At 51.4% G+C, this 19,602-nt stretch overlaps 1 protein-coding gene across 3 annotated transcripts in view; it reads right to left on the reverse strand.

The window, feature by feature from the left end:
* dnmbp (dynamin binding protein) overlaps positions 1-19,602 on the reverse strand; it is a 120,279-nt gene that overhangs the window by 12,490 nt on the left and 88,187 nt on the right. For 2 of the 3 annotated variants that reach the window (XM_085994204.1, XM_085994206.1), the window contains 7 exons: positions 19,115-19,262; positions 13,888-13,905; positions 10,255-10,454; positions 7,943-8,073; positions 5,333-5,437; positions 4,603-4,731; positions 1,775-2,107 (listed from right to left, as the gene is read on the reverse strand). In XM_085994204.1, the coding sequence (XP_085850330.1) occupies positions 1,775-2,107; positions 4,603-4,731; positions 5,333-5,437; positions 7,943-8,073; positions 10,255-10,454; positions 13,888-13,905; positions 19,115-19,262 (1,064 nt within the window). The remainder of the gene's footprint in view (positions 1-1,774; positions 2,108-4,602; positions 4,732-5,332; positions 5,438-7,942; positions 8,074-10,254; positions 10,455-13,887; positions 13,906-19,114; positions 19,263-19,602) is intronic. The other variant, XM_085994205.1, reaches the window with a different exon arrangement.

Genomic DNA, 19,602 nt, shown 5'->3' on the forward strand with positions numbered 1-19,602 from the left:
CTCTGTGCTCATCAATGTAACATCACATCATCTATTCATCCCCCACTGGCATCAAGCAATCAAAGCTCAGTGTGAAGCTCCCTCTACACTGTCCCATCAAACACTCCCAGGGCAGGTACAGCACGGGTTAGATACAGAGTAAAGCTCCCTCTACACTGTCCCATCAAACACTCCCAGGGCAGGTACAACACGGGTTAGATACAGAATAAAGCTTCCTCTACACTGTCCCATCAAACACTCCCAGGGCAGGTACAGCACGGGTTAGATACAGAGTAAAGCTCCCGCTACACTGTCCCATCAAACACTCCCAGGGCAGGTACAGCACAGGTTAGATACAGAGTAAAGCTCCCTCAGCACTGTCCCATCAAACATTCTCAGGGCAGGTACAGCACGGGTTAGATACAGAGTAAAGCTCCCTCTACACTGTCCCATCAAACACTCCCAGGGCAGGTACAGCACGGGTTAGATACAGAGTAAAGCTCCCTCTACACTGTCCCATCAAACACTCCCAGGGCAGGTACAGCACGGGTTAGATACAGAGTAAAGCTCGCTCTACACTGTCCCATCAAACATTCTCAGGGCAGGTACAGCACGGGTTAGATACAGAGTAAAGCTCCCTCTACACTGTCCCATCAAACACTCCCAGGGCAGGTATAGCATGGGTTAGATACAGAGTAAAGCTCCCTCTACACTGTCCCATCAAACATTCTCAGGGCAGGTACAGCACGGGTTAGATACAGAGTAAAGCTCCCTCTACACTGTCCCATCAAACACTCTCAGGGCAGGTACAGCACGGGTTAGATACAGAGTAAAGCTCCCTCTACACTGTCCCATCAAACGCTCCCAGGGCAGGTACAGCACAGGTTAGATACAGAGTAAAGCTCCCTCTACACTGTCCCATCAAACGCTCCCAGGGCAGGTACAGCACGGGTTAGATACCGAGTAAAGCTCCCTCTACACTGTCCCATCAAACACTCCCAGGGCAGGTACAGCACAGGTTAGATACCGAGTAAAGCTCCCTCTACACTGTCCCATCAAACGCTCCCAGGGCAGGTACAGCACGGGTTAGATACCGAATAAAGCTCCCTCTACACTGTCCCATCAAACGCTCCCAGGGCAGGTACAGCACGGGTTAGATACAGAGTAAAGCTCCCTCTACACTGTCCCATCAAACACTCCCAGGGCAGGTACAGCACGGGTTCGATACAGAGTAAAGCTCCCTCTACACTGTCCCATCAAACGCTCCCAGGGCAGGTACAGCACGGGTTAGATACCGAGTAAAGCTCCCTCTACACTGGGCAGAGCATTCTCAGGGCGGTCAGGAGCCACGCAGACGGCCTGGAAGGTTGGAGCTGGTTGTTCCACGTCTTGGGATGTGATGCGGGGGTCTCTTGGGGGTCGGACTCTCAGAGTCAGTCAGAGGCCCAGAGCCAAGCAGGCAGCCTAGAGTCGAAAGTGCTCACCGTGGGCCTGGGAATCAGGTTGTATTATTGGTTGCCCGTCACCTTGTTATTTAATGAAACAGTGCAGAACAGGTATAACACATCTAACATTGTTATTAGGTAATGTAATAAAGCTCATTATTGTAAAAACCACTCGCTCGTGAAGTGTGAGCAGAGTTATTGTCGCCGGACTGACAAGCCTTTGGTGCGACTGTAACCGCGGAGGAACTTCTCGAACACGATAATTCTATGATTCCGGTAACGGCTGTATTAGCAGTAGGAAGCAGACCGGACTTGTGCCAAAGTGCCCGGTCTCTCTCTGCTGCTTTTACCTGCGACAGCGGCTGCAATTCGTCGAGTGTCAGCCCCACAAACTCCCGGTGAGCCTCGGCAAAGCCCCGCATGCAGTTGATGAAGAGATCCTCGGCGCTCTTGTGGAACTTTGGCATCTCATCCAGCAGTTGGGCGTTGAGAGCCTCGTAGTTGTTCTTGGCCGCCTGGAGCTCGTCCAGGGTCCTCTTGTCCTTCAGCTTCTCAGCTCTCTCCTTGCAGTTGTGGTAATCCAGCAGCTTGTCGAAGCGTTTGATGATGAGTTTGTGGGGCCCGGCACTCATCCCCAACAGCTGGTTCAGCGGAGCGATGACGAGAACCTCCGTCCGCTCTTTCTGTTGGGAGAAGGAGGAGAGGAAAATAAATTCTCATCGTGTTCAAATCCCTCCACGGCCTCACCTCCTCCCTATCTCTGGAACCTCCACCAGCCCCACAACCCTCCGAGATCTCTAGGTTCCTCCAACTCTGGGCTCTTGCATATCCCCCACTTCCTTCGCTCCACCACTGGCGGCCGCGCCTTCAGCTGCCTGGGCCCCGAGCTCTGGAATTCCCTCCCTAAACCTCTCCGCCTCTCTCTGCTCCTTTAAGATGCTCCTTAAAATCTACCTCTTTGACCAAGCTTCTGTCCATGGAAGGTGAGCCGGGCACTGTTCAGTGACTGGGACCGACCGTGTGAGCCAGGCTTGGCCCACCTTGCATAAGAACGTAAGAGAGGAGCAGGAATTCGCCATACGGCCCCTTGGGCCTGCTTCACCATTCAATAAGCGGGGTGGGGGAGAGGAGGTGAGGAAATGGGGTGGCGAGAGGCGAGAGGGAGGGGGACCTCCCTAGATGCAGGCCATCAGGTCCAGGGGACTTGCCCACCTTTAGTCCCATAAGTTTGCCTAATACTTTTTCTCTAGTGATAGTGATTGTTTTAAGTTCCCCCCTCCCTATAGCCCCTTGATTATCTATTACTGGGAAGCTTTTAGTGTCTTCTACCGTGAAGACCGATACAAAATATTTGTTCAAAGTCTCTGCCATTTCCCCATTCCCCATTATTAATTCCCCAGTCTCATACTCTAAGGGACCAACGTTTACTTTAGCTACTCTCTTCCTTTTTATATACCTGTAGAAGCTCTTACAATCTGTTTTTATATTTCTTGCTAGTTTACTCTCATAATCCATCTTCTCTCTCTTTATTAATTTTTTAGTCATCCTTTCCCAATCCTCTGGTCTCCCACTAATCTTGACAACATTGTACGCCTTTGTTTTCAATTTGATACCATCCTTTACTTCCTTAGTTAGCCATGGATGGTGCTCCCTTCTCTTAAAATCTTTCTTTCTCACTGGAATATATTTTTGTTGAGAGTTATGAAATAGCTCCTTAAATGTCTGCCATTGCTTATCAACCGTCTTACCCTTTAATCTATTTCCCAGTCCACTTTAGCCAGTTCTGCCTTCATACCGTTGTAATTGCCTTTATTTAAGATCAGGACACTGGTTTGAGACACAACTTTCTCACCCTCCAACTGAATTTGAAATTCAACTATGCTATGATCACTCGTTCCTAGAGGATCCTTTACTATGAGATCATTTATTAATCCTGTCTTATTACACAGTACCAGATCTACGACAGAAACATAGAAGATAGGAGCAGGAGTAGGCCATTCGGCCCCTCGAGCCTGCTCCGCCATTCAATGCGATCATGGCTGATCATCCAAACTCAGTACCCTGTCCCTGCCTTCTCCCCATATCCCTTGATCTCTTTAGCCTCCCCACCATCGGGAACATCCTTCCTGCATCTAGTCTGTCTAGTCCTGTTAGAATTTGGTAAGTTTCAATGAGATCCCCTCTCATTCTTCTAAACTCCAGCGAATATAAGCCTAATCGACCCAATCTCTCCTCATACGTCATTCCTGCCATCCCAGGTATCTGTCTGGTGGTCTGATAGCCTGCTCCCTGGTTGGTTCCACAACGTATTGTTCTAGAAAACCATCCCGGATACACTCTATGAACTCTTCCTCGAGGCTACCTTGGCCAATTTGATTTGCCCAATCAATATGAAGATTAAAATGGCCCATGATTATTGCTGTACCTTTCTTACAAGCCTCCATTATTTCTTGATTTATACTCTGTCCAACAGTGTAGCTACTGTTAGGGGGCCTGTAGACGACACCCACCAGTGACTTCTTTCCCTTATTATTTCTTATATCTCCACCCAAACTGATTCTACATCTTGCTCTTCTGAGCCAATATAATTTCTCATTACTGTACTGATTTCATCCTTTATTAACAGAGCTACCCCACCTCCTTTTCCTTTCTGTCTATCCTTCTGAAATGTCAAATAACCCTGAATATTCAGTTCCCAGCCTTGGCCACCTTGCAACCACGTCTCTGTGATGGCAATCAGATCATAACCATTTCTATCTATCTGTGCCATCAACTCATCTATCTTGTTACGAATGCTGCGTGCATTCAGATAAAGAGCTTTTATTTTGTCTTTTTACTCTTTTTCCGTGCTTTGACCCCACTTTCTGATGCACTCTTATTTTTATACGTTCTGTCCCTTCCCGTCACACTCTGGTTACCATTACCCCCATCGCTACCCTGCTCTATTGCCTTCTCCTTTCTCTTTGGCTTTTTAAATTCCCGCTCACCTGAACCCTACCCCCCACTATTTAGTTTAAAGCCCTCTCTACAAGGAGGGGGTTGTAACAGCGCTGGCCTGATTGCAGTAAATAGGTTAGTAGCTCCGTTAAAGTTGGGTGAGGTGTGTCAACGATCACAATAAGGGCTGGCTCACCAACAGACACTTCTACTGTCACGAGCACTCGCGATCCACACTTACAAAGTCGGTGAAGAGGCGGTCACTGATTAGTCGATGCGCCCTCTGGAAGCTCTCCAGGTCCGCGTGATTCTTCTCCCCGTACATGTCCAGGATACTCATGGCCACCAGCACATTCACCGACGCCGATTCCTAGTTCGGGAGAGAAACTCAAGTCGGTCAGCTCCCAGTCCTACCCGGGGATTCACGCTCTACAAACCTGCAGAGACCCAAGGAGCCGCCAGTATCAATCACTGGGAGGCAGGGATCTCAGCCCGTGCGCCTGCCTCAGTCCCTCCCTCCCCAAGGCGCTGACTCTTGTCGGGTTACTGTCCCCAGGCTCCAGCTGTCCCGCCGTGCCTTGCCTCGACTGGACGTTCTCCATGCGTGAGCCGCAGATGCTGAGTATTTGGCTCAGGCTGTTTGACTGTGGAGGCGTCACTGCCAAACCCAATCCCGTCCGTCCCCCAAACTCCTCCCCAGTCAGTGTCTGTCCCCCAAACTCCTCCCCAGTAAGTCCCCATCCGTCCCCCAAACTCCTCCCCAGTCAGTCCCTGTCCGTCCCCCAAACTCCTCCCCAGTCAGTCCCTGTCCGTCCCCCCAAACTCCTCCCCAGTCAGTCCCCGTCCGTCCACCCACACCCCCCTCCCTCCCCTTAGCCCTTGGGACTGAGGCCAACCGAGATGCCCCCAGCTGCTGAGCAGTCTAACTGGGCCCAGCCCTCTGGTTGCGAGGGTGTGCGACAGTCACTCACCCGCACGTGCTGCAGATACAGAGACAGATCTCGGATGAAGGATTTAATCAGCCGCTCCTGGACTCGAAACCTCCTTTCTGCCTCCTCAAACGCCTCATCCTTGATCTGAAAGACAAGAGATTCTTCAATCAAGAAAGAGAAATTGAAGCATTTTCTACATGGCGAGAAACTGGGGGCTGTAGAGGCGCAGAGAGATTTGGATATTCAAGCACACAAATCATTTAAAAGATACTGTAATCAAAATGGCTTATGGAATGTCTTCATTGCAAGAGGATTTGAGTACAGGAGCAAGGATGTCTTACTACAGTTATACAGGGCCTTGGTGAGACCACACCTGGAGTACTGTGTGCAGTTTTGGTCTCCTTACCTAAGAAAGGATATACTTGCCATAGAGGGAGTGCAGCGAAGGTTCGCCAGACTGATTCCTGGGATGGCAGGACTGTCGTAGGAGGAGAGATTGGGTCGACTAGGCCTGTATTCACTAGAGTTTGGAAGAATGAGAGGGGATCTCATTGAAACGTATAAAATTCTGACAGGGCTAGACAGACTGGATACAGGGAGGATGTTTCCCCCTGGCTGGGGGGTCTAGAACGAGGGGTCACAGTCTCAGGATACGGGGTAGGACATTTAGGACTGAGATGAGGAGAAATTTCTTCACTCAGAGGGTGGTGAACCTGTGGAATTCTCTACCACAGAAGGCTGTGGAGCCAAGTCACTGAATATATTTAAGAAGGAGATAGATAGATTTCTAGACACAAAAAGCATTAAGGGGTATGGGGAGAGAGCGGGAATATGGTATTGAGATAGAGGATCAGCCATGATCATATTGAATGGCAGAACAGGCTCGAAGGGCCAAAGGGCCTAATCCTGCTCCTATTTTTCTATGTTTCTAATGTCGGCCTCTATCTCAAGTGGGCTGTAATATAAAGGAGATTACGTGATGCTTCAGTTGTAGAGAGCTTTGGTCAGACCCCATCTGGAGCGCTGTGTTCAGTTCTGGGCATCGCATCTCAGGAAGGACATATTGGCCTTGGAGGGGGTGCAACGCAGATTCGCCCAAATGATACTGGGTCGTAAAGGGTTAAATTACGAGGACAGGTTGCACAGACTCGGCTTGTGTTCCCTCGAGTTTAAGGGGCGATCTGATGGTGCAGGCCAGCCATGATCTGGCTGAATGGCGGAGCAGGCTTGAAGGGGCTGAATGGCCTCCTCCTGCTCCGAATCGTGGCTGATGGAGGGACTTAAAACCACTCGGCCATCAGGCTGAGAAAGAACATGAGGGAGTGGGTGAGACACCAGCGAGCGAATCCTCGCAGCCCCGCAGGACCTTCCCCGCCCCCCACCGCCAGTTAACCCAGGCGCAAACCCGTGTTAAATAAATGGCCGGAACTCTGTTAAAACAGTGGGGAGACGGGGAAGTCGGGCTCCCAGCCTCAGATATCTGAACGGTAATTTCTATGCTGGATGCGAGAGGCTTCGCCAGAGCCGAGAGATCCTGCCAGTGCCCGTCTCCTCCTCATCCCCACCCTTCCTCCCCCTGCAGGGCAATGCGGAGCTGCTGATTCCCACAGCTGCTCCCAAAAAACCCGTGAGAAAGCGCGGCCCCAGCCGGCGACAGAAGTGCGGCCGATGGCCAAAGCAGCACAAGCTTGCCGTCAGATGCGGTGTTTTACGGCAAAGGAGCTCAAGGGCAACCAAGGGATACGGGGATAGTGCGGGAAAGTGGAGTTGAGGCAGAAGATCAGCCCCGATCTTATTGAATGGCGGAGCAGGCTCGAGGGGCCGAATGGCCGACTCCTGCTCCTATTTCTTATGTTCTTACGCAAGGTGGGTCGAGCCTAGCTCACACGCTCGATCCCGGTCACTGAACGATGCCCGGCTCACCTTCCACCAACAGAGGGGACACTCCACTTTCGGAGGCCGTTCAGCCCCTCGAGCCTGTTCCGCCATTCAATTAGATCATGGCTGATCTGTGTCATGAATCGTATCATTCATGGAGAAATGACTCATGAAGTAACACTGGGCGGCCAGCTGGTGGCGCCGTCCAAGGAGTATTAAAACTCGGGCGTGGGCCCAGCTTGCCCAGGACGTTTCAGTAACCATGAGATTCTAGTTACATCACTAGTTCCCAGTTACAGAAACGCCCTGAACAAGCTGGGCCCACGCCCAAGTTTTTATACTCCTTGGACGGCGCCACCAGCTGGCCGCCCAGTGTTACTTCATGAGTCATTTCTCCGTGAATGATACGATTCATGACAATCTGTATCTTAACTCTATTTATCCGCCTTGGTTCCGTAACCCTTAATACCCCTTACCCAACAAAAATCTATCGGTCTCAGTACTGAAAGCTCCAACTGACCCCCAGCATCCACCGCCTTTTGGAGGAGTGTGTTCTGGATTTCCACCACCCTTTGTGTGATTTTACTCATGAATGGCCTGGCTCTAATGTTAAGGTTACGCCCCCGTGTTCCGATCGGTTGCTGTTAAAATAAATAAACCCCCCAACAACCACAAAACCTCTTGGGGAGATTTGATTACAACCGATAAATAATTAACCGCTGATGGTCGAAGGTCAGGTGAGCCTCCAGATCTCAGGGGCTCGTCTCCTACCTGTGGCGCGAAGCCTGTCAGGTGCTTGAGGTGGCTGCTAACTCGGTTGGATTTCTTTATGATGGAGTGCATGCTCAGTTTGGAGATCTTGTCCATCAGCGAGTCCTCGTCCCCTTTACGATACTTCAGAACTGCACAGAGACACAGACGTCCAAGTCAACAACAACAACTTGCATTTATACAGCACCTTTAACCCGTCTGCTCTCTCAGGTGGACGTAAAAGATTCCCACGGCCACTATTTTGAAGAAAAGCAGGGGAGTTCTCCCTGGTGTCCTGGGGCCAATATTTATTCCTCAAACATCACTTAAAAAAATATATATTATCTGGTCATTATCACATTGCTGTTTGTGTGACTACACTTCAAAGCTATTCACAATGTATATTAATGATCTAGACGAGGGAACTAGATGTAATATCTCCAAGTTTGCAGATGACACAAAGCTGGGTGGGCGTGTGTGCTGTGAGGAGGATGCCGAGAAACTCCAGTATGATTTGGACAGGTTGGGTGATTGGGCAGAAGCATGGCAGATGCAGTATAATGTGGATAAATGCGAGGTTATCCACTTTAGTGGCAAAAACAGGAAGAAAGATTATTATCTGAACAGCAATAGATTGGGAGAAGGGGGATTGGGAGAAGGGGAAGTGCAACGAGACCTGGGTGTCCTTGTGCACCAGTCACTGAAGGTAAGCATGCAGGTGCAGCAGGCGGTTAAGAAGGCAAATGGTATGTTGGCCTTCGTAGCGAGAGGATTCGAGTACAGGAGCAAAGATGTCTTGCTGCAGTTGTACAGGGCCTTGGTGAGACCACACCTTGAGTATTGTGCGCAGTTTTGGTCGCCTTATCTGAGGAAGGATGTTCTTGCCATGGAGGGAGTGCAGCGAAGATTCACCAGGCTGATACCTGGGATGGCAGGAATGACGTATGAGGAGAGATTGGGTCGATTGGACTTATACTCGCTGGAGTTTAGAAGGATGAGAGGGGATCTCATTGAAACTTATAAAATTCTAACAGGACTAGACAGACTAGATGCAGGAAGGATGTTCCCGATGGTCGGGGGAGTCCAGAACCAGGGGTCACAGTCTAAGGATAAGGGGTAAGCCATTTAGGACAGAGATGAGGAAGAATTTCTTCACCCAGAGAGTGGTGAACTTGTGGAATTCTCTACCACAGAAGGCAGTAGAGGCCAATTCGTTAAATATATTCAAGAAAGAGTTAGATATATTTCTTAAGGCTAAAGAGATCAAGGGATATGGGGAGAAAGCAGGGACAGGGTACTGAATTTGGATGATCAGCCATGGTCTCATTGAATGGCGGAGCAGGCTCGAGGGGCCGAATGGCCGACTCCTGCTCCTATCTTCTATGTTTCTAAACGTACTTCATTGGCTGGAAAGCGCTTTGGGACGTCCTGAGGTCGTGAAAGGTGCTGTAGAAATGCAAGGCTTCTAAACCTTTGTCTTTAGTGAAACGTCCCAAGTCACTTCACAGGAGCGATTAGCAAACAAAATTTGACACCGAGCCACATAGGAAACATCAGGACAGGCTGGTCACAGAGGTAGGTTTTAAGGAGCTTCTTAAAAGGAGGAGAGAGAGATGGTGAGGTTTAGGGAGGGAATTCCAGAGCTCGGGGCCCAGGCAGCTGAAGGCACGGCCGCCAATGGTGGAGCGATGGAAATCGGGAATGCTCAAGAGGCCGGAATTAGAGGAGCGCAGCGATCTGGGAGGGTTGTAGAGTTGGTCCAATAGCCTGCCGATACTCACCGTCTAGTCCCGCATGTGAAGAAGGGCTACCAGAGGGCGGCTGGACCTGAGTTTTTCATTAATTCATTCTGGGGATGTGGGCATCGCTGGCAAGGCTGGCATTTATTGCCAATCCCTAGTTGCCCCGAGAAGGTGGTGGTGAGCCGCCTTCTTGAACCGCTGGGAGCGGGTTTGATACAACTGAGTGTCGCGCTAGGTTACTACAGAGGGCGGTTAAGAATCAACCACATTGGTGAGGGACTGGAGTCACATCTAGGCCCAGACCGGGTAAGGACGGCAGGTTTCCTTCGCTAAAGAACATTCGTGAACCAGTTGGGTTTTTAATGACAATCCGTCAGCTTCAAGGTCACTTTTACTGATGACCAGCTTTGTTAATTTCCAAACAAACTGAATTCAAATTCTCAAACCTGTGCGATTTGACCTCCCGTTCTCTGGATGACGACCGCAGTAACATTAACCCTCAACACCACCGTGGCCAGCTAGGGGGTCAGTAAAGGAGAGAGAGAGAGCGCGCAAGAGGAAAGCGTGCAAGAAGAGAATGGGCAGTCTCACCCAGGTCCTTCCGCCGCTTGTACTCGTTGATATTAACGTTGAGATCCTTCACGGCGAGCACGGCCTCGCCCAGCGGCCTCTTGTCGCGGTGTGACTCTGGTGTCGTGTTCAGCAGCTCCATCAGCAGCAGTGGGTACCTCATAACCCGCTGCACTGGCTTAATGAGGAACGAGCCCAGGTTGATGTAGTTTGTTTTGCCCCTGTTTTGCAAGAAAAACATGTATTTTAAACTATATATATTTTTTTTTTTTTTTTTTTTAAAAAGGCTCGTTCACAGCTGGAGTATTCTGTCCAATTCTGGGCACCGCACTTTAGGGAGGTTGTCAGGGCCTTGGAGAGGGTGCAGAGGAGATTTACGAGAATGGTGCCCAGGGATGAGGGATTTCAGTTACGTGGAGAGACTGGAGAAGCTGGGGTTGTTCTCCTTAGAACAGAGAAGGTTAAGGGGAGATTTAATAGAAGCGTTCAAAACCATGAAGGGGTTTGATCGAGTAAATAAGGAGAAACTGTTTCCAGTGGCAGGAGGGTCGGTAACCAGAGGACACAGATTGAAAGTGATTGGCAAAAGAACCAGAGGGGAGGATGAGGAGAATTTTTTTACACAGCGAGTTGTTGTGATCTGGAATGCGCTGCCTGAAAAGGCGGTGAAGCAGATTCAATAATAACTTTCAAAAGGGAATTGGAGAAATAATTGAAAAGGAGAAATTCGCAGGGCTACGGGGAAAGAGCAGGGGGGAGTGGGACTAATTGGAGAGCTCTTTCAAAGAGCCGGCACAGGCACGATGGGCCGAATGGCCTCCTTCTGTGCTGTATGATTCAGCAAAGGCTTAGAAAGAGGTCTCTGTACTGAATAATATCCCATCAGATTTCCCGTTACACAACCTTGTACCTGTTAATTTACTAGACTGCCCACTGAGCTGATAACACCAAGCGTGATATAAGAAACTGACAGTTCTTAGAGATATTTATGTACAGTGCACATCACAAAAAATAAGGGGAGATAGAATGGGCCATGTGAGCGCGAAAGGAAGGGAAGGGAAGAGAAGGAAAGGGAGTCATTGCGGAACACTGGCAGGGAGCGGGGATCAGGTTATGTGCTGGCTCCCTGACTTGGAACTCACTTGTGGCAAATGGGGTTCCTGGGTTTCACCACAGCTCGAAGATGATGGAAGGGTCGCCTATCTTCAACCCGAGACTGGGCAGCAATTCAAACATCAACGGTGTAGCACCTGGAGCTTTACTCTGTATCTAACCCGTGCTGTACCTGCCCTGGGAGTGTTTGATGGGACAGTGTAGAGGGAGCTTTACTCTGTATCTAACCCGTGCTGCCCCTGCCCTGGGAGTGTTTGATGGGACAGTGTAGAGGGAGCTTTACTCTGTATCTAACCCGTGCTGTCCCTGCCCTGGGAGTGTTTGATGGGACAGTGTAGAGGGAGCTTTACTCTGTATCTAACCCGTGCTGTACCTGCCCTGGGAGTGTTTGATGGGACAGTGTAGAGGGAGCTTTACTCTGTATCTAGCCCATGCTGTACCTACCCTGGGAGTGTTTGATGGGACAGTGTAGAGGGAGCTTTACTCTGTATCTAACCTATGCTGTACCTACCCTGGGAGTGTTTGATGGGACAGTGTAGAGGGAGCTTTACTCTGTATCTAACCCATGCTGTACCTACCCTGGGAGTGTTTGATGGGACAGTGTAGAGGGAGCTTTACTCTGTATCTAACCCGTGCTGTACTTGACATTGTTCTGTCCCCCAGCGTGGACCTCCCTCCCCTTTGATGAGAAATGTGTAAAAAACAAGGTCACAGGCACAGATGGAATAAATCGCAGTGCATCACTTACCCACAACACTGCATCATGCTGATTTACGCGAGCGTTACTGGTTACCAATGTTAGAACAACAATAAAAACACGTGCGGGCTGGAGAAAGCAGCAGGTTAATGCGTTTAGTACAAGCAGTGTTAGAAAGGGAAACACACTGAACAGTGGTGAGGGAGAGGGGGAAATCCTCCAGCATGTCTGTCACACACGCCTCAGGCGGGAAAGACACAGAGGATCTCAGGGTGACTTAAAGGGGAGGTGGGCGAGGGGTCAGTCCGTGTGCGGGTCTTTAGTCACGCGCAGCAGGAATCACACCATGCAAGCCACAGCCTGTTAGATCCAAGACAAAACAGCACCAAAGAGGAAGAGCCACAGATCTCGATCACACTCTCCGACACCCTGTGTACCGGCTCCCAGCCCAGCCCAGCCCAGCCCAGACCCCCGAGATCCACAGGCCAAGATCAACATCGCCATCCGCAACATTCCCCAGAGTGTTTCTTTTCAACCTTTTCTCCCCCGTCTCTCCCAAAGGAACTGATCCCCTTTGCTGGAGAACGGGGCAACTCTCTGGGATCTCACCGGAATAAGCAAGCCTGGGCTGTTGAACCATGGGGGACATCGTTGCTGAGCCGCGATCCTGTCCTCGACTGTCCACACACACGCCCCCCCCCACCCGACCCTCCTCCCCACACTCAGCCTCTCTCCCCCACACCCAGCTCCGACCCCCACCCGGCCCTCCACCCCACACTCAGCCTTTCTCCCCCACACTCAGCCTCTCCCCCACATCCCGCTCCGACCCCCCTCCCCACACCCAGCCTTTCTCCCCCACACTCAGCCTCTCCCCCACATCCCGCTCCGACCCCCCTCCCCACACCCAGCCCCTCTCCCCCACACTCAGCCTCTCCCCCACACCCCGCTCCGACCCCCCTCCCCACACCCCACACTCAGCCCCTCTCCCCCACACCCAGCTCCGACCCACACCCCACACTCAGCCTCTCTCCCCCCCACACCCAGCCCCTCTCCCCCACACTCCGCTCCAACCCCCCTCCCCACACCCCACACCCCACACTCAGCCCCTCTCCCCCACACCCAGCTCCGACCCACACCCCACACTCAGCCTCTCTCCCCCCCACACCCAGCTCCGACCCACACCCCACACTCAGCCTCTCTCCCCCCCACACCCAGCCCCTCTCCCCCACACTCAGCCTCTCCCCCACACCCCGCTCCGACCCCCCTCCCCACACCCCACACTCAGCCCCTCTCCCCCACACCCAGCTCCGACCCACACCCCACACTCAGCCTCTCTCCCCCCCACACCCAGCTCCGACCCCCATCCGGCCCTCCACCCCACACTCAGCCTTTCTCCCCCACACTCAGCCTCTCCCCCACATCCCGCTCCGACCCCCCTCCCCACACCCCACACCCAGCCCCTCCCCCACACCCAGCCCCTCTCCCCCACACCCAGCCCTCCTCCCCACACCCAGCTCCTCCCCACACCCCACACTGCGCCCCTCCCCCACCACACTGAGCCCCTCCCCCACACCCAGCCCCTCCCCACACACCCCAGCCCCCACACTCAGCCCCTCCCCCCCACACCCCTCCCCCCCACACTCAGCCCCACCCCTCGTCCCCCAGCCCCTCCCCCCCACTCAGCCCCTCCCCCCCACACCCCAGCCCCACCCCTCGTCTCCCAGCCCCTCCCCCCCACCCATCCACTTATTGAAAAAGCAAACTTCACAACAAAAGCACAGAAAGCTGCCAAAGCAAGCACAAACAGGGGGTGTAAAGGTGAAAGGTCGCAGGGTCAGACTTACCACTGACGGTAAATTGCTCTGTAGGAGGAGCAGGTTCGTGGAGAGGGAAAAGAGGGAGTTACTGGGAGAGAACATCAGTAAATTCCACAGGGCAATCCCCACCACAGGCACAGGCCCAAACACTGAGACAGCACAGGCTCCATTATCCAGAGTCTCCATTATCCACAGAATCTCCATTATCTATACAGCAACTCACCAAGGCTTCTTCGGCAGCACCTCACAAACCCGCGACCTCTTCCACCTAGAAGGACAAGGGCAGCAGGCGCATGGGCACACCACCACCTCCAAGTTCCCCATCAAGTCACACACACCATCCTGACTTGGAAATATATCGCCAATCCTTCATCGTCACTGGGTCAAAATCCTGGAACTCCCTCCCTAACAACACTGTGGTAGCATCTTCACCAGACGGACTGCAGCGGTTCAAGGCGGCTCACCACCACCTTCTCAAGGGCAATTAGGGATTACATAGGATATACGGCACAAAAACAGGCCATTCGGCCCAACCAGTCCATGCCGGCGTTTATGCTCCACTCGAGTCTCTTCCCGTCTTTCCTCATCTATCAGCATCACCCTCTATTCCCTTCTCCCTCATATGCTTGTCCAGCCTCCCCTTAAATGCATCTATACTATTTGCTCAACCACTCCCTGTGGTAGCGAGTTCCACATTCTCACCACTCCCTGGGTAAAGTTTCTGAATTCCCTTTTTGATTTCTTGACTATCTTATATTGATGACCTCTAGTTCTGCTCTTCCCCACAAGTGGAAACATTCTCTCTGTATCCACTCTATCAAAACCTTTCATCATTTTAAAGACCTCTATTAGGTCACCCCTCAGCCTTATTTTTTCAAGAGAAAAGAGACCCAGCCTGTTCATCCTTCCCTGATATGTGTACCCTAGTAAATTTTCTCTGCACCTTCTCCAGTGCCCTCTGTATCCTTTTTATAATATGGCGACCAGAACTGTACGCAGTCCTCCAAGTGTGGTCTAACCAACGCTCATCATGGACGGGCAATGAATGCCGGCCTTGCCAGCGACGCCCACATCCCGTGAATGAATTTTTTTTTTTAACTAGGGGCGGGACCCTTCTGGTGGATGACAGGAATCGGTGGATGACCGAGGGACCTCCGGCGGTGCTACCCAGGCACAAGGATGGAGACAATCGCGATACAAATAACGGAGCTGCGGGATTCTCTCTGTTGGACGGGAAGTGTGTGTTGCTGGGCTCTGGAAAGAGATAGCAGCTTAGGAACAGGAGGAGGCCATTCAGCCCCTCGAGCCTGTTCCTCCGTTCAATGAGATCATGGCTGATCTGTATCCTAACTCCATCCACCCGCCTGGGCTCCATGTCCCTTAATACCCTGGGCTAGCAACAGTCTATCGAGCTCAGATTTGAAATTATTAATTGACCCCCAGTATCTACTGCTTTTATGTGGGAGAGAGTTCCACACTCCTACCAGCCTTTGTGTGAAGAAGTGTTTCCTAACTTCTCTCCTGAATGGCCTGGCTCTGATTTTAAGGTTATGTCCCCTTGTCCTAGACTCTCCCACCAGCGGAAAACATTTCTCTCTATCTACTAGATCAATTCCTTTCAGAATCCTAAAAAACCTCAATCGAATCACCCCTTAACCTTCTATATTTCAGGGAACACAAGCTTAGTTTATGTAATCTCGCCTCATAATCTAACCCTTGGTGCCCTGGTAACATTCTGGTGAATCTAGGCTGCCCTCCTTCCGAGGCCAATACATCCTTGCTAAGGTGCGGGGCCCAGAAGTTGCAAGTTCCGGCAGGTATTTGAGAAGTTGACAGTGTGGATAAGGGAGACTCCATGGTATAGTAATAGAGTTTGCCAGTAACGCTGTTTCGTTACAAGGCCCGCAGTGAGGATTAGCCCGACAGCATAAAGTTCCTCCGACAAAGTACATCCCGGAGTGTCCCCTCCTCCAGTCCTCGGTGATGTGTGTGCCAGACATTGCCGTCCCCGACCCACCCCGCCCGCCCTCCAATGGGAGCACACTGATCCAGATGTGAAACAGCCAACCCGCCACAGAGGTAGGAGTGTAATCAGGAGCCAAACAGGCCCCAGCCACAGCCAGGTTCTGCCGATGATTGGTCTGTGGCTACTTTCCGGTTTAAAAAAAAAAAAAATTATATACAGGTGGTGGATTAGGCGTAGCTCGCCGACACAGAATAAAACAGGTTAATGGAAGAATGAGCTGTACAGGAGACAGAGCGAGAGAGAGAGACAGAGTGAGAGAGAGAGCGCGAGAGAGAGAGAGACAGAGCGAGAGAGAGAGAGAGAGAGAAGAGAGAGGGAGAGGGAGAGGGAGAAACAGAAAATGGAGTCTTTGCTTTTTGAGAGGAGGGAGAAAAGGGCAGGAAAAGAATGGATTTCCAATCACACATCACGTCGGGATCGTGAAGGGAAGGGGAGGGTGTTCGGACTGCACCGACTGTATTGGGAAAGGATCAGATTGTTTTGTGTACATATTTTAATTCTTGCGTCTCTGGACTATAGACACACTGACCAGCTCACACCAGGGCTGGACACACACTTTTGACCACAGGCCTGGAGGACAGTCACCGCTCCAGCAGAATTGAAGCCCATTAACTGACCCGCAATGTTTAACGTAAAGATCCCAAGTTATCGGATACTGAAAGACTCAGAGCCCCTGACACCCAGCGACAGAGAGACAGAATCCTTCGTCCTTTAAAACAGTGGCAATGTGTAAACATTCTGCGTGCGTCACACCTCTCCCTTCACCCCACTTGAGGGACAGGACAGGGGGTTTTATCGGGTCTCCGAGAGCACCCCTCGGGTTCACTTGCTGACAGGGGTCAGCCGTGGCTCAGTGGGCCGCACTCTCTCACCTCTGAGTCAGAAGGTCGAGGGTTCGAGTCCCACTCCAGAGACTGGAGTGCATAATCCAGGCTGGCACTCCCAGTGCAGTGCTGAGGGAGTGCTGCACTGTCAGAGGTGCCGTCTTTCAGATGAGACGTTAAACCGAGGCCCCGTCTGCTCTCTCAGGTGGACATAAAAGATCCCACAACATTATTTTGAAGAGCAGGGGAGTTCTCCCCGGTGTCCTGGGCCAATATTTATCCCTCAACCAACATCACTAAAACAGATTATCTGATCATTATCACATTGCTGTTTGTGGGAGCTTGCTGTGCGCAAATTGGCTGCAGCATTTCCCACATTACAACAGTGACTACACTTCAAAATGTACTTCATTGGCTGTAAAGCGCTTTGGGACATCCTGAGGTCGGGAAAGGCGCTGGAGAAATGCAAATTCTCTCTTTTCTTTTTTGATATCCGCCCATTTCCTCAGCCTGCTCGAGGCCATGAGAATGGGGGCAGTGGGAAGCAGCATTTTCTCTCACAGCACAAGTGCCTCCAGCCTGCTCCGCTGATAGACTGCGGGCCCACCTTCCGTTGGAGGGGTCTGCTGTCCGAGGAGCTGGGCCGGCCGATGAGCAGCCTGGGGGCCGACGCGGGATGTGTACTCGATGAGCGACGGGTTTTCACGCTAAACACTCTTGTTTGATGTGGGAGACTGTGTGTGTGTTTTCACTGAACACAGTTTAGACGAGAGGCCTCAGGCTGTCCGCACCACACTGCACATCCGCACAGAGGCCGAGCTCTCGATCAGGTCCAGCTGAACCTCACCCGGGGCTCAGTGGGTAGCGCTCTCGCCTCCGAGTCAGAAGGTCGTGGCTCGGAGGTGCCGTCTTTCAGATGAGACGTTAAACCGAGGCCCCGTCTGCTCTCTCAGGTGGACGTAAAAGATCCTGCGGCATTATTTCAAAGAAGAGCTGGGGAGTTCGCCCCGGTGTCCTGGGGCCAATATTTATCCCTCAACCAATATCACTAAAAAAAAAGTTTATCTGGTATTATTCTGCGCTGCACCTCTTCCAAGGCCAATATATCCTTGGTGGGACTGGAGTCACATATAGGCCAGACCAGGAAGGTTTCATTCCCTAAAGGACATTCGTGAAGCAGTTGGGTTTTTACGACAATCCAACAGCTTCAGTCACTTTTACCGAGACCTCATCTCGGTCTCAGTAAGAGTGCTTTTTATTTCCAGATTTTTAAAAAAACTAAATGCAAATTCTCAAACTGCCCTGGTGGGATTTGAATTCACGATCGCTGGATTATTAGCCCAGTACCATTTCCACTACGCTGGCAACAGGGAGGCAAGTTTGTGCTCATGTCACTCGTGTCCTTAAGAAACGCTCGTCCCTTTGGTGTCAACCAGTGGCTCAGTGGGCAGCACTCTCGCCTCTGAGTCAGAAGGTCGTGGGTTCAAGTCCCACTCCAGAGACTTGAGCACAAAATCCAGGCACACTGAGGGAGCGCTGCACTGTCAGAGGTGTTGTTTTTCAGATGAGACGTTAAACCGAGGCCCCGTCTGCTCTCTCAGGTGGATGTAAAAGATCCCATGGCACTATTTTGAAGAAGAGGAATATTTATCCCTCAACCAACATCACTAAAAACAGATTATCTGGTCATTATCACATTGCTGTCTGTGGGAGCTTGCTGTGCGCAAATTAATAATAATAATTCAACTTTATTGTCATTGCACAAGTACATGAACAACGAAATGTGATCTTGCAAGCTCCCATGAGTCCAGTACAAATAACATTAACATTAAACGTAAATAGCACCGTCCTGGGAGAAGCAAAGCCGCTGCGTCGGTGCGCGCCACCATTCCATTTCCACCATTCCTCCTGTCCGACAATCTTCAGCCCAACGCCCGGGCCTGCTCACCAGCCGCCCCTCCCGGGGCTCCTTCCGTGACCTTCTCACCAACCGCCCCTCCTCGGGGCTCCTTCCGTGACCTTCTGCACCTGGTCTTCCCTGATGGTCACCCCTCCAGGTACTAACCAGGCCTGGCTCTGCTTAGCTTCCAAGCCTTGCCAGTGACCCTGTCCCTAGTCCCAGGAACTGCCGTGTTGCCTACACTACAACAGGGACTACACTTCAAAAAAGTACTTCATTGGCTGTGAAGCGCTGAGAGACATCCTGAGGTGATGAAAGGCGCTACAGAAATGCAAGTCTTTCTTTTATTTACCTGCATAATTGTAACTGCTCTTCAAAAGGGATCTGTTGGCTGTGAGGTGGCTTGGGACAAGTGGAGTCACGTTAAGGGCCCTCTATAAACACCTGTTCTTCCTTTTATTAAATAAAATTTCACTACGAGCCGATCGCTCGCTCATTTCTTACCGGAGGTGGTCGAGGCAGGCATTGACATGTCCTTGAATCTCTTTGTCTTTCTCGTACATCTCCAAGAGGGCGATGGCATCCTCGTGGTTTTGACAGTAAACATTGTACATGTCCTCGAGCTCATTCCTGTAGGAGAGAAACACGTGACCTGGGCGGGGGCGGTCGGGGTGGGAGAGAGAAAAACAATATTCAATCTGATTAGAGATAAGGGCCTTGTGCTCAATCAAAGTTTATCCCTGAACCATTAGGACATCAAAGCCTCTACTGTCGGACCCTTAAAAGGTTAGAATCATAGAAATTTACGGCACAGAAGGAGACCATTCGGCCCATCGTGTCCGTGCCGGCCGACAAAGAGCTCTCCAGCCTAATCCCACTTTCCAGCTCTTGGTCCGTAGCCCTGTAGGTTACGGCACGTCAAGTGCATCTCCAAGTACTTTTTAAATGTGATGAGGGTTTCTGCCTCTCCCACCCTTTCAGGCAGTGAGTTC

This window comes from Somniosus microcephalus, chromosome 8 (assembly GCF_052327205.1).
Source record: "Somniosus microcephalus isolate GS21.2 chromosome 8, FLI_Smic_1.0, whole genome shotgun sequence".
Classification (NCBI taxonomy): Eukaryota; Metazoa; Chordata; class Chondrichthyes; order Squaliformes; family Somniosidae; genus Somniosus; species Somniosus microcephalus.